The sequence below is a fragment of the Bos indicus genome, chromosome 3 (assembly GCF_029378745.1).
Source record: "Bos indicus isolate NIAB-ARS_2022 breed Sahiwal x Tharparkar chromosome 3, NIAB-ARS_B.indTharparkar_mat_pri_1.0, whole genome shotgun sequence".
Lineage (NCBI taxonomy): Eukaryota > Metazoa > Chordata > Mammalia > Artiodactyla > Bovidae > Bos > Bos indicus.
In genome coordinates this window covers 58,780,805-58,795,014 of record NC_091762.1, presented here as the reverse complement: position 1 = coordinate 58,795,014, position 14,210 = coordinate 58,780,805, and the positions used below count along the sequence as shown (strand labels likewise).

Sequence of the window (14,210 nt, the reverse complement as noted above, 5' to 3'; positions counted from 1 at the left end):
ATTTGGGTGGGACTGGGTTTTATCTGAACTAGTCTGCCCATCCTTTTCCCACGGTGTTCTGGAAGAAAGCAAAGAGTGGTGACTCACAAGCTGGCGCTATTCTTAGTTCCTATGTACTGACAGCAGACTGAATTCCAAAAGAGAGGCATTTACTGAATACAAAGGATTAAAACCTGGATGTCCTGGCCCTAAAATGTGCTTCATGTCATAAACTTTCCAACATGATGCTAAATTAGCTGCATTTGGTTCCAGATGGTTAATGCCTAGTGAGTGGAAAGGTGACTTCAAGTGGAAATTGCCTCAATTCTTACTTTATGTCACTTCAGAATTATTCCCTGAGTTTACCTCACACCCTCATCTCCTACCTCCTTCCTTGGCTCCAGATTTCTGAATTTCAGCCTCTTGAAAACAGTGCTTGCAGGATGGCCCAACTATGAAAGTAGTCGTCTCTGGCCACCTCTCCTGGATGGAGACTCAAGGATTTTTCTATTGGAAACCGCAGAGCAAGGACCTAGGAAGTGCAGAAAACCCACAGAAAAGAAAGGTGATTGGAATCAGGATGAGCTATGTTAACAAGAAAATAATGAATAATAATAATTATAATAATGACAATAATGAATCCACAGGAATGTCATAATTCACTATGTTCTTCTCATTCCACCCAAACACACAAGCACCCATACACACACATGTACACACAACACACAATTCAGTGCGTTTGTCCAATACTCTTTTCACATAGTCCTCTGACTTCCTTCTGAGTTTCCTCTCCCTTAATGAGTTGTTGTTCAGTCGCTCAGTTGTGTCCAGCTATTTGCAACCCCTTGGACAGCAGCATACCAGGCTTCCCTGTCCTTCATCATCTCCCAGAGTTTGCTCAAACTCATGTCTGTTGAGTCAGTGAAGGGCATCACCCTTTATGAGGGCTTGCTCATTTTTATATTTTCTTAGTGTTGTCACCTTGCCTTTATAGAGCCACTGTATTACTTCAGGGCAGTCTCAGACTGCCACGGCACTTCCTTCTGTCTTTGAAACACAAACTCCCTAAATCATACTTCCTTCATTATTTCCATTTAAACTCCACACCCTGGGAACCTGCTATCTATCCCTAGAAGACAGAAATCATGGATATCTAAATTATTCTACATAGCGCCTAGCAAGGAAGCAAATCCAAGTGCAGGCTTAGTATCACCATACTTGTTCTCTGATTATAGTGGTGAGGATAATGATCTCATTCACTTTAATTTGCACCTTCTTGAGAAGTCAGGCTCACCAGTGAGTGGCTCAAAAACTGCAGCATCAATGGATCTGAAAGTGCTAAGAAAAGGTGAAAGGGCTGGCTCTATAAAGGCAAGGTGGTAACAATTAAAGAAAATAGAACAAGAGCAAACACTCATGAAGGGAGTTGAAACTCAGGACGGTAGGACGATGTAGCAGAAATGTAGAAAGGGCAAAGACTTTGGGTTTGGGAGCAGTTAGGTCTGGGTTAGACGCCTTGTTTTGTCACATACTAACTGCCTAATCTTGAGCGAGTTGCTTAACTTCACTGAACTCCAACTTCCTGAGTTTAGAAAGATGTTCACATGCTCACCTCAGAGGATTTTCTTGAACGTAAGGTGAGATAGCCTTTAAGGTTTTGGTTCATGTCAGTTCCCTTGCCTCTTACCTCAGAAAAAAGGATCCATAGTGATAATTTCCAGCAGCACCCACAAAGTTGGTCCTGTCTGTAATCAACGCATTTTCAGAGGCTCATATTAAGTTTCTCCTTTGTATGTATTTTACTATTGTCTCATGAAGATGCCCATGTTTTCTGCAATCGCCAGCTTCAAGGGGAACATACATGTTAGTGCCTGCGTGTAACTGAGTCTGACCCATCCTATCCACCAAAATATACAAACTGAAAAAAACCTCACATTTTGAAAGGGTGGGACTCAAAGTTAAGATGTTCCTTGTCTTTATTCCCAGAGCAATTTGGCTGCCTTTTACCTAGAACATAGATCGCTGTATTATATTATCTGTTTATGCCTCTAGATCTTTTCTAGGCTATGAGAGCCAACATAGCAAAATCTAGATGTTGTTTCTCTTTGCCTTGTCACTTAGAATGAAGCTTGTCATTCATATCATATTAATAGGGCTGAACTGAGCCATTCATCTTCTGAATCGGCAGTGTCTTGGTGTATATTCACATTTTATAATTCCCCCAGCAGCATTTCCTAGGGCCTCAGAAGATTCAAGCATTGAAGACATGTTGTCTTCGCCCTTTAAGAACTGACTGTTCAGGTGATCAAAAAGTACGCACTTTTAGTTATAAAATAATATAAAATAAATAAATCCTGGGAATGTAATGTACAGTATGGTGACTATAGTTCATGCTGTGCTAAGCTGCTTCAACTGTGTCCAACTTTTTGCGACCCTATGGACTGTAGCCCACCAAGCTCCTCTGTCCATGGGATTCTCCAGGCAAGAATACCAGAGGGGTATTGATGTGCCCTCCTCCAGGGGATCTTCCTGACCTGGGAGTCGAACTCACATCTCTTATGTCTCCTGCATTGGCAGGCAGGTTCTTTTACCACTAGTACCACCTGGGAAGTCCCAACCATAGTTGATACTGCATTGTAAATAAGAGTAGATCTTAAAACTTCTACTCTCCCTCCCCCACAAAAAAAAAACTATATGAGGTGATAGATGTGAACTAGACTTACTCTGGTGATCATTTCCCAATATATAGATACATTGAATCATTATGTTGTATACCTAAAATTAATATACTATTATATATCAATTTTTAAGTTAGAAACAAGTACAAAAAAAATAGAACTGTTTAAAAACAGCTTTTTTCTTTTTTTGAAAGCTAATATTTAATCAAAGGAGAGAGGATAAAAGATGTCAAAGAAATGCCTGGGACTAGCCTTAAATTGCTGTATGCTTTTTATTTTTTGCCACAACCTTGGGCACCTCACCCATGCCCACATCCAAGGTTCAGTGACACCTTGCACAAGGTGCACACTAGGAGTGTTTGATGGGTGCCTGGAGGGCTCTGGACTGAGCAGCTCGGATGTGAGGGTGACCACAGGCTGTGGGTGGTAGCAGTGATTCCACCTCAGGTGGTAAAGTTGGCCTCAGGGGATAAAGTCAATGGTGATGACTCAGCTAGGGTAGAAGCATCTCTCAATCTCTGAGTTGCTCCTCTGCTCTGACACATCTCTTGCTTTTCAGAGGAAATAGGAGCAAGCTCAGGCAAGGGTCCCTGAGGAGGGAACCTTTTTTTATTATTTAACTCATTCATTACCAGACTCTCTTGAAGAAAAGTGAGGTCTACCATGACTGAAAACACAAATAAGCTCACATTTAGAAAAATATTTAAGTGAGGTCCACAATCAGTTGTTAGGAGGAAGTCAAGAGGTTGGGGGCAAGTACATAGATTTTAAGGCAGATTCCATCAAAAGAATGGCCTTTGGATGCAAACACTCTGCTGTCCCTTAACATCTCATATATATATACGAACTGCCTAGTCTTTGGTAGACAAAACTCAGGCACCATAGATACAGTGATCCTCATGGCTCCCAAACACTGTGGCCAAGTGTTAGCTGTCACTAACTCTCAAGTATGGTGTTTTGTATCTGACTGATCTGTGGGGCACTTGAGTGCATGACCTCTGAGTTGGGGCAACGTCATTATCTTATAGATGAAGAAACCAAGGCAAGAACCTTACATGGCTCAACACTGTTTATAGGCAAAGTTGCAATTCCATGACAGGCAAGGCCATTAAAGTGCTTTGTTAGATGATCACTGGGGCTCCAGTGCAAGCCAGGATCCTGACTTGGGTGGGGTTTATAAATCACATCATCTATATATAACTTAGCAAATGATTTTTAAACTAGAGTTCATCTAATTTTTTTCTCTAGTCTAAGGAATACAGAATATTCTCTAGAGAATAAGTCTAATTCATCCTATGCTAATTGTAGTAAAAGTAAAGGTAATGGTGGTGATTGCAGTGGAAATAATTATAATTTATTAAGTACTTACTATATGCCAAGCATCCTGCTGAGGATTAAACATGTCTTATGTCTTTGTTCAGCCCAACTGCCAGAATCCTCCTTCACACTTAATCCTCGGCCCTGCAAAAGTTGGCACAAATAAATGGCTTCAGTCTCTCTGTGTGCTCACGTACTGTGCCCAGATCAAATCCTTTCTCAATGTGGTATGTGTGGTTTTAAGTGGGCATTTAAGAGACAAGTATCTCTGGAAATAAAACCCATAGAAGGTGAAGGTTAATTCTTAATCTCTGAATCTGGAACCAACCCATTTGATAGTGACTTATAATTATATATTTCGGATTGCTCCAGCATGTCTAGAAGATAGATTGCAGGGCGGAGTGGGAGGGGTACCTTCCAGTCCATTCCTTTGAAATGTTTCTATGTTATCAAAAAACAAGATCTGTAAGGTAAAAAGGGGTTAGAAATGCCTGGCTTCCTGTGGACAGATGCCAGGTGAAGAAACTAAACAGATATAGTTCCCACTGGATACAAATGCCTTAAAAAAAAAAAAGTGTTTCCTACCATGCTGCCAAGAGAATGCCTGCTGCTTACAATATAAATTCAAGGGGAGAAGTAAGAAGACAGAGTAGTGTTTGGGGAAGATGGAAAGTGGAAAATAAGAAAAGACACATTCCAATTTTGTTGATAAAGCATAAACTCTTACAACTGAGTCAAATGACAGCCCTAACTCTTAAACAAATGAAAGCCTAACCAACCTGCCAGTTCAATGGAGCCCATGGTGCTATTCCTTAATATGTCAAGAGAGGCTGAGAGTTACAGAATGCCAGAGCAGGACAAGTTTTCAGAGACATTTGGTCTGGAGATCACATTGGCAGCTCCCACACATTGTCTTCTTGAGTTTTCCCAGGATTAACTTAGATGGCATTTTAACACTGTTTTAATTAATTGTCAATATTTTAAAAATTAAAAGCCTTCGTGTAAAAATTCAGATCACTAGTACCTCTAAAATTTGAGAAAACAAGCAAACACTGGATTTACATTTTCACCTACCAACCACTCAGCCCCCACTCCACCCCTCATAGAGTCTACACTATCCACATTGTTGCCCCAGGCTGAGGCCAGTGTCATCAGACAAAAATCCTTGGAATGGCATTTTGTTACCTGGCTGATCCCTTTGAGCCCTTCAGTGCATATTCCCTGAGCTGGGGCAAAGCCATTATCTTATAGATGAGAGGAAACCAAGGCAAAACCTCACAGGCTCACCACTACCTATAGACAGAGTCCCAATCAGATGGGCAAGGCCACTGGCAGAAGATCCAGTTGACGTCTCTTGCCAGTTCCCCAAAGGAATTCTATGGCCAAGCCTTACTAGTGGGTCATCAAAGCTCTATTCCCTCAAATATCTTTCCATGTATCAGACTCTTATTTATCCATATAGACTCAGATTAATTCTATATCCATTGCCCAGGCCCAAAAGTGTCAGACTGTAAAGTCATTCAGGGGAAGGCCAATATTAAAGTCCTCTTTTTGGTGCCATGACATATCATGAGCTCAGAATAAATCTGGGGTTTGAAGAGGATAAGCAATTTGTCCTCATATACATAGGTGATTATGCTCATAACATAACTGGAAAAAAAGTTAAAAGTAGATTGAGTGTATAAGAAGCACCCAGACTGATAAACTATCAAGTAAGTAGCTGTGAAAACTATCTCAGTGACAAATGTAGCTCTTACCAGGCTAACCCTTACTCCAGAAGTAGGACTGTCTGATCAATGTGGCTTATAAGATTAAAGAAGGGTTCCAAAGGCCTAGATACCTTCTCTGTCATCTGCCAAGGTGTCAAAAAGTCTGTTTGCATTAAGGCTTTTCCGTTGAAATGCAATGACCTTTTCCCTCTCCTTCCCAAGAGCCAGTGCTATGCTGTGCCTAGTTGCTCAGTCGTGTCCAACTCTTTGCAACCCCATGGACTGTAGCCTGCCAGGCTCCTCTGTCCATGGGGATTTTCCAGGCAAGAATACTGGAGTGGGTTGCCATGCCCTCCTCCAGGGGATCTTCCCAACCCAGGGATTGAACCCAGGTCTCCCACATTTTCAGGCAGATTTTTATAGTCTGAGCCACCAGGGAAGCCCAAGAGCCAGTACATAAGGTAATTCTTAGAGGTTTATACAGCTTCAGTTAACTCACCAACTTCTTTTCTATCTGATGCATTTATCCTGGAACATCTGGGTAAGTTGTGATAGAGTTAAATAAAGATAAGTTTCAGAAGAAGGGACAGGTCTGAACTTCTAAGTGATGGGGAGTACGCACAGCGGTTAAGTGCAAGGTCAGCTAGGACCAAGAAGCCTGGGTTCAATTCAGCTACCTACCTGAGTGCTTTATGACTAAACATTTACCCTCTGTGCCTCCAATTTTTTTCCATTTAGAGAATGGTGTTAACGATGCCCTCAATGGGGCATTAGAGAATCAAATAAGTCAATAAATAGCAGGCATTCAAAACCGTGCCTGACACAAAGTGGGCCCTATATAAGCATTGGCTTCTGTCATTATCAGGAGAGGATGACATAAAATTTGGCCCTGAAAGGGACTGATCCAGTTTTACCACTGCTCCTTTCCCAATTTACTGATGAAGGATACAGGGTCCATTAAGGATGTGCAGTTTACTGAAGACTGTAGGCTAGTGGACGACAGAGCTAGGGCTTCCTATCCAGGGGTTCTGCCTCCACGGAACTTATTGATAAGGAGGGAAGGAAGGGTTGTGGGAGATCCAAGAGAGACCGAGAGCGAGCTTCAGCCTCTCTCCCTTCTAGGGATAACGGAACCAAGGCCCTCGGGGACTACTCCCCAAAATTAATTCCTGGTCCCCACTCTCTGGTGGGCTTGATGTCTCAAGAACGCCTGGTTCCGACACACACCCACACCCCCGCGTCTGGGCGTACCCTCCAAGTCTAGCACAGCGCGGCAACTCTGCCCCGTTGGGAGGACGAGTCAACAGAGGGGTGGACGGGAAAAGTGACACAATCGGGCCGGCGCCCTCCGCGCCAGCCTCCCACGCAGCGCAGGGCGGGCCGAGCCCTCGCAACGGGTGCAGGTACGGGTCCCGCGGCCGCGATCTCCGGGGCACGCGCGCACCAGCACGCCCGGCACGCCTGCCGCCCCGCGGCGCGAGGGCCGGACGCGGTCACTTTTCAGCGACGCAGCGGCCGCGCGGTTGCCGGGCCCAGCTCCTAAGGCCGCCGCCGCCGCCTCCGCCCCCCAGAGCTGGATGACGGAGTCTTGAAAGACTTTCACCAAATATGGGCTGGGGCTGGAAACGTCCTGCGGCGCGCGCCGCCGGAAACCTCTAGTCCTGACAACCGCGGTGACTCCGGGTGCGCGGGCCGGACAGCCGGCAGGGGGCAGCGGGCGGCAGGCGGCCGGGCGCTTCTCGGTGCTCGGCCCCGGATCTCTCCCCTCCCCATACCACTCTCGCCGCGCGGCCCCTACCCGCTGTCTCCGCAGAGGTGCGGGGGGCAGCCGAGGCCTTCCCAGCACCATTACCACTCAGTTCCTGCCCCCATCTTGCTCACTGACTCTCCCTGAGATCTCTCGGGGTAGGCTGGGCGGTGGGGAGAGATCGAATAGCCTTAAAGCCGGCCTTTCGTTGTCCCCATCAGTTGTTCTGCTCCTTAAGGTGGCTAAAAAAGTGGAGTTGTGAGACCACCGAGTGCCTGACTGAGGACAAATGCAAGCACACACACAGCTCTTACAGGCACTTTTGTCATCCAAGGCGGTGGTCCTCAGGGTGTGATTCCCCGAACCAGCGGGATCACATCACCTCGAGACTTCTTTGAAACTAATTAGAACTAATTAGAAACTAAGAAACTTCTTAGAACTAATAACAAATTCTAGGGTGGTGCCAGTTGGGTCGGTCATCTACCAGCCCTCCAGGTGAGTCTGATGCGGGCCAAAGTTGGAGAACCACTGGTCTAGGGCTAGGAAACCGGAGTCGCCAGATTTAGGGTGATTATTATTCTCAGTTGCCGCCAGACAGTGAACCCTTCTTTTGGTGACCTAAAATTCCCTGGCATCAGCGGACGAGAGACGTTCCCATCGCTCAGTCCAAAGCCAGGAGCTGAGAAGACAATCAGCCCCTTCTCCGTGCCCTGCAGCCCAAGGAAACAAGACGGCCCGTTATTCACTCTTGGGGCACCCGGAGAGGGAGGGTGGGGGAGGAAAGAGAGCAAAAGAGCCATGCAGAAGGAGGACCAGAGGACACTTACCCATAAACGTTTGCACATTTACCCTGCAGTCTGTCAACGTGAGCTGCTCTGCAGCTCTCAGCAGAGGAGGCGAGAAGGCAACGGGACGTTTGGGGTTTCTGGACCTTCCTGGAACAGGACTTGAGGAGCTGCTATTCCTCTTGTTTGATGCTGTCATTTACTAGCAGTGGAACCAGGACATAGTATAGGGAAAGGCTGTGCACATAGGTTACTCCTGTCTGTCCGGCTCCCGCGTCCTGGCCCTGTTTGCTCCGGCTTCCCACCCACTCCCACAACACACCCCCTGCTTTAAATGGGCAGCTGACGGTGAGGTTCTGTAAGCTTCTCCTCTGAGGCAAACTCATCCTCCAAGATTCCCCAGATGAAGTCCAGAAACAAACCCACACACTCTTGTTAGAAAACTTTAATCTGATTTTTAATGGAATCTCTGGAATGGTGTGTTTGTGAATGCTGTGCTGCACACTGAATCTCTCTCAGCTCCCCCTTGCCTCCACCCCCTATACAACTTCCATAAAGGAACAAGGTGTATACACGAGCCAGTTGGATCATCTGTCGTAATTTCATTTTTAAATTATGATAGACAGATTGTATGAAAAACAAGGAATTCCAAAGAATTTCCTGCCCTGGGAACAGAAGTTAAGTCTATATTTAACAACATTTGAAGCTGTCAAGAATGCTTTGTGGTTGGATAACAGAGGCAGAAAAATGTTAAAAACGCAGGCTACTGCTATACCCAAATATGGAAATATTGTTACGTCTGGTGTCTGATTCACCATCTGGAAATACTTACAACCATGAAGTCAAATAGAAAAGACCCGCAACAGAAGCCAGGAAAGCTCCTCTCCATTCTTTCTCCACCGCCTCCTCCCACCCTGTACTGCATCTACTCCTAGTCACTTCATTATGGAGGAAACAATACAGAAACTCTACTACAGGAAAAAACAAAAACGCTTTCTAAATAATAACTGGTGAGTTGACTTGGATAGGGCCCAGAAAACCTGACAGTTTATTGTCTTGAAAAGTAAGACCCCACTCCCAACTAAACCTTAAAGATCCTATTCTCTCTAGTAAAAGTCTCTTAGACTTCTGCAAGAGCACTTTTGAATGAATGAAACTTAACTCTTTCCTGCCACAGTTCTCTGCATTGGAGAATGTTTTCATTGCAGTAGGTCTTTATTGTGTTTATCAATCATTCACAGAAAATTACACTGAAGGCCTTCTTAAGCCAGACGGCTCAGTCATTTAGACTGAACAGCCCTAAACATTACAAAGGACAAGAATTTCTCCTAGAGCACATATACATGACAAACTGGCATAATTACTGTGTGTGTTTTTATGAAAATTACACAAGAAGTGTAGTTTTTGAAACTTTGAGGGAACATTTGTCAAGCACACTGATGGTTTTTGAAGTTCAAATAATTTGCTTTGTAAGGGGTCTTCTACTGAATGTGTTGCTCGTAGAAAAAGACCTTAAAATTGCCAACTTTTTTTTTTTACTACAAAATATTACATCCTAAGACTAATTTCTCTGTATTTAGAGGGCAAAGCATTGCAATTCACTTGAAATGGGAGGCTTCTAAGTAGTCCCAGGAAAGGAGTTAAACTCCCCTGCAAAACTTTCCGTGTCAAGGTGTTTGTTTTCTCCAGAGATTTACTGGGCACAATGGTGCTGGAATCTGGTTTGATTTTGCTGTATATGCCGGTAATGATCTCAATACAAATCACTTGACGATAGTCCTCTACGCTTCTGGCTGTCTGCTTAGTTAGCGTCGCCTCCCGCCTGCGGAGGGAGACTGGAAGGGCTTACCCGGTCTCCTGCATCCGTGCGGAAGTGTAAGACAGCCTCCCGGAGAACTCCCTGCGTTCGTTTCCTCTCGGACTTCCAACCCAGGCAGTGGGCTGGAACTTAAGTGGGAACCTCCAAAAACAAACAAGTACGACGTACCAAAAAGCGGGGGGGGGGGGGGGGGGGGGGGGGGGGGTTGATGCGGAATAGGGAAGACCTCTGTCTGGGAATCTGCCAGACAATGGGGGGAGTAGATTTTTTTTTCCCCCCTTCTCATTCATAAATGCCACTGAGGGTATTAATTTGCAATATATTTAACTTGGCTAATAAACACCATGCCAAAGCTTTGGGACTTGATCAGAGCATGCCTCTATGAAGTCCTCAAATAGAGTCTTGGCTCCCAGACACTCCCCCTCCTCGTTCGCCTTTCTCAATAGATAACTTGATTCTCACCTTCGCTGTAAACAGGCAAACAGCTCGCTGCCTTCCCGGGTGAGGGCTTCCAAGGCTGCGGGGTCAACTCGGCATCACCAAACAAAACGACTTTTATCCCTCCCTCCAGGTCCTCCCACCCTCCCAGTCCAGGCAAAGTTCTGAACTCGCCCCCCTCAGCCCTTCCACCACCATCACCATCATCACGCCAAGAAGAGCCCTCCCCAATAGAAGTCGTTATTTAAAGTGGAAAAAAAGGAAGATTGTTTTCTTGACGGGTCCAGGACAAAAAAAAAAAAGTGCAACGGAGCCAGGGGAGGCGCTTGGCAGGAGCCCGCGCCAACCAGCATTCCTGAGATGTTTGAGAATTCTGGAACGCACAGACAGAGCCGACGTCACTGAAACACGCGGCGCCGCGACCGGCCGGTATAAAAGGCGGGCTCTGGGCGCTGGGGCAGACCGCGAGCGAGAGCGCCCCCGAGCAGCACCCGCGTCCTCCGCTACTCCTCGGCCAGGACCTCGGAAGAAGGACGCCCGCAAACCGCTCGCCGCCCCGGCCCTCGCCTCCCCGCCGCCCGGCCCACTACTCCAGCCGCACCGGCTCGTCCGCTGCGCTCTGGTGTGTTGGCGTCTTTGCCTCCGCGCTAGCCGGGACCACTCCTGCGCGCCACGATGAGCTCCCGCACCGCCAGGACGCTCGCCCTCGCCGTCACCCTTCTCCACTTGGCCAGGCTGGTGAGTTCTTAGGCCACCGCTTCCCCTTCCGTTCTCACAGCCCCTTCCCCTTTCCCCGGACGACCCGCGGTTGGAAAAGCTAGACTCCAAAGTTCGGGGGTTGGGGGTGTTTCGGGATAGCTCTTTCTTTAATCCCGCCCTGAAGACCTGCCGGGGGCCTCCTGGCGTTCGCCGCTGCCCAGGACGGCCGGGCTGGACGGGATCAGAAACCCCCGTCTCCTGCCGCCCGGGTCAGACACCCTCGTCCCTTCCTGGGGCGCCTCTCCTGCGTACCCCGCGGAGCCTCACGCGTTTCCTCACCCCCTTCCAGGCTCTCTCCACCTGCCCCACCGCCTGCCACTGCCCCCTGGAGGCTCCCAAGTGCGCCCCGGGAGTCGGGCTGGTCCGGGACGCCTGCGGCTGCTGTAAGGTCTGCGCCAAGCAGCTCAACGAGGACTGCAGCAAAACGCAGCCCTGCGACCACACCAAGGGGCTGGAATGCAACTTCGGCGCCAACTCCACCGCTCTGAAGGGGATCTGCAGAGGTAAGAGGCTTGCGGTTTGGCCCCTTTTAAAAAAAAGAATAGTCCCCGAAGTCCAGAAGTTTAGTAATTTTGAGACCATGTATGGTGATGCTTTGTTGTTGGTAGCTTGGCAGAAAGGCACATGATTTCAGCAGTCTGGAATGCAATTCAGTGTGTCTGGGCCCAACGAAAAGCGCATACGGAAAAGTGATTCCTGACTAACTTATTGTTCTGGCCTGGAGTCTCCGGGGAATTGTAGGAAACTTTACCATAAATTGAATTAAGCAGCAGGAAATATGTATGAGTTTCAGGCCGTAGTTCGGAATCTTACCTTTATCCACCCCTTCCTTTCTTTTTCGGTGCTCTTTGCAGCTCAGTCGGAGGGCAGACCCTGTGAATATAACTCCAGAATCTACCAGAATGGGGAAAGTTTCCAGCCCAACTGTAAACATCAGTGCACATGTATCGACGGCGCCGTGGGCTGCATTCCTCTGTGCCCCCAAGAACTCTCTCTCCCCAACTTGGGCTGCCCCAACCTCCGGCTGGTCAAAGTTACCGGGCAGTGCTGTGAGGAGTGGGTCTGCGACGACGACAGTGCCAAGGACCCTATGGACGACGGGGAGGGCCTCCAGGGCAAGGAGCTGGCCTTCGATGACTCGGAGGTGGAGTTAACGAGAAACAATGAATTAATTGCAGTTGGAAAAAGCGGCTTCTTGAAGCGGCTCCCCGGTAAGTTAAGACTGCGACCTTGCACTGAACCCTATGCCTAGTCTGAAGCTTTAGAGAAATGAGAACTTGAATTTGTTTGTGTCCCTATGTCTCTGAGAACTCTTCCCTCTTGTTTTGTCTGTCTAGTTTTTGGAATGGAACCTCGCATTCTTTACAACCCTTCTTCACACGGCCAGAAATGTATCGTCCAAACAACTTCATGGTCCCAGTGCTCAAAGACCTGTGGAACTGGTATCTCCACACGCGTTACCAATGACAACCCTGAATGCCGCCTGGTGAAAGAAACCCGGATTTGTGAAGTGCGGCCTTGTGGACAGCCGGTGTACAGCAGCCTGAAAGTAAGTGCCTGCGGTGCTGTGCTGTAGACTAGTCCCCTGGGTGTAGACTGGGTGAGAAGGGACCTTCTCTTCCAAGAAAGAGAAAACACTAACTTCCCTTCTCTTTTCTTACAGAAGGGCAAGAAATGCAGCAAGACCAAGAAGTCCCCCGAACCGGTTCACTTTACTTACGCTGGATGTTCGAGTGTGAAGAAATACCGGCCCAAGTACTGCGGTTCCTGCGTGGACGGCCGCTGCTGCACGCCTCAGCAGACCAGGACTGTGAAGATGCGGTTCCGCTGCGAAGACGGTGAAATGTTTTCCAAGAATGTCATGATGATACAGTCCTGCAGATGCAACTACAACTGCCCGCATGCCAACGAGGCTGCCTTCCCCTTCTACAGGCTGTTCAATGACATTCACAAGTTTAGGGACTAAATGCAACTCGGGCTTCCAGCATAAGGGTGGACAAAGTGGGGAGAGAGTGTCAGAATCACAGAGGCATGGGTGGGGGCGGCGGGGTCAAGGGACTTATGGTAGAAGGGAGGCATTGCTCATTCTTGAGTAGTAGTAAGGTATTTGGAAACTGCCAGGTGTGCCGGTGCACATGGACACTAATGCAGCTGCGATTGGAGAATACTTCGCTTCATAGTATTGGAGCACACGTTACCGCTTCATTTTGGAGCTTGTGGTGTTGACGTTCTGTTTTCTGTTTGTAAATTATTTGGTAAGCATATTTTTCTCTAGGCTTTTTTCCTTTCGGTTTTACAGTTGTAAAAGGTAATTAAGATTAGTTGGACAGTTGAAACCTTCATCCTTTGACAGAAGTAAATGGGAAGGGGGTCCGTCCCTTTCTGAAGGTGACACTCTGTGAGTGTCCATGAGAGGCAGCTATCTGCACTCTAAATTGCAAACAGAAATCAGGTGTTTTAAGACTGAATGTTTTTATTTATCAAAATGTAGCTTTTAGGGAGGGAGGGGAAATGTAATACTGGAATAATTTGTAAATGATTTTAATTTTATATTCAGTGAAAAGAATTTATTTATGGAATTAATCATTTAATAAAGAAATATTTACCTAATACCTGAGTGTATGGCATTCAGTATTTTTAGAGAATGTTCAAAGCCATTGGGGACAATCCAGCTTATGCATTCAATCACTGAAACAAGATTTACTGAGTGAGCCAGGAACTGTTCTAGTGCTTGGGACAGAGCAGGGAACTAACTTAAAAAATCTAACAATGATTGCTTTTGTAAATTCAGTAGAGAAAACCTTGGCATTGAAAGTAATCTGTTTTAAAAACACATTGAACCCCAGCCCTTGTACAAAGCATAAGAAGGAATCTGAAGTTAAGTTTGTGATTTAAATAATAATGCTTTATTTTCATAAGAATTCAAAGCCTAAGGGTCTCCATCACCCAAGCTGTTTAATCACTAGGTAACTGTGCACA

General features: G+C 46.7%; 1 protein-coding gene and 1 long non-coding RNA gene across 3 annotated transcripts in view; one reads left to right on the top strand and one right to left on the bottom strand.

Annotated features, from left to right (window-relative positions):
• The window catches only part of LOC109556117 (uncharacterized), a 113,468-nt gene extending 102,550 nt beyond the window's left edge, over positions 1 to 10,918 (bottom strand). Inside the window, exons 1-5 of one of the 2 annotated variants that reach the window (XR_011565824.1) lie at positions 10,065 to 10,918; positions 8,258 to 8,417; positions 4,027 to 4,118; positions 1,667 to 1,823; positions 366 to 511 (exon numbers count right to left, since the gene is read on the bottom strand). This is a non-coding gene — a long non-coding RNA (uncharacterized lncRNA). Of the gene's footprint in view, positions 1 to 365; positions 512 to 1,666; positions 1,824 to 4,026; positions 4,119 to 8,257 lie in introns of both variants that reach the window. The other variant, XR_011565823.1, reaches the window with a different exon arrangement.
• Positions 10,919 to 10,921: 3 nt separating this feature from the next.
• Positions 10,922 to 13,841, top strand: CCN1 (cellular communication network factor 1). The gene is made up of 5 exons (XM_019957168.2): positions 10,922 to 11,210; positions 11,521 to 11,734; positions 12,086 to 12,442; positions 12,569 to 12,780; positions 12,895 to 13,841. Exons 1-5 carry the CDS (start codon positions 11,148 to 11,150, stop codon positions 13,195 to 13,197), a joined length of 1,149 nt encoding a protein of 382 aa, XP_019812727.1. The 5' UTR covers positions 10,922 to 11,147; the 3' UTR covers positions 13,198 to 13,841.
• The last annotated feature ends 369 nt before the right edge of the window (positions 13,842 to 14,210 follow it).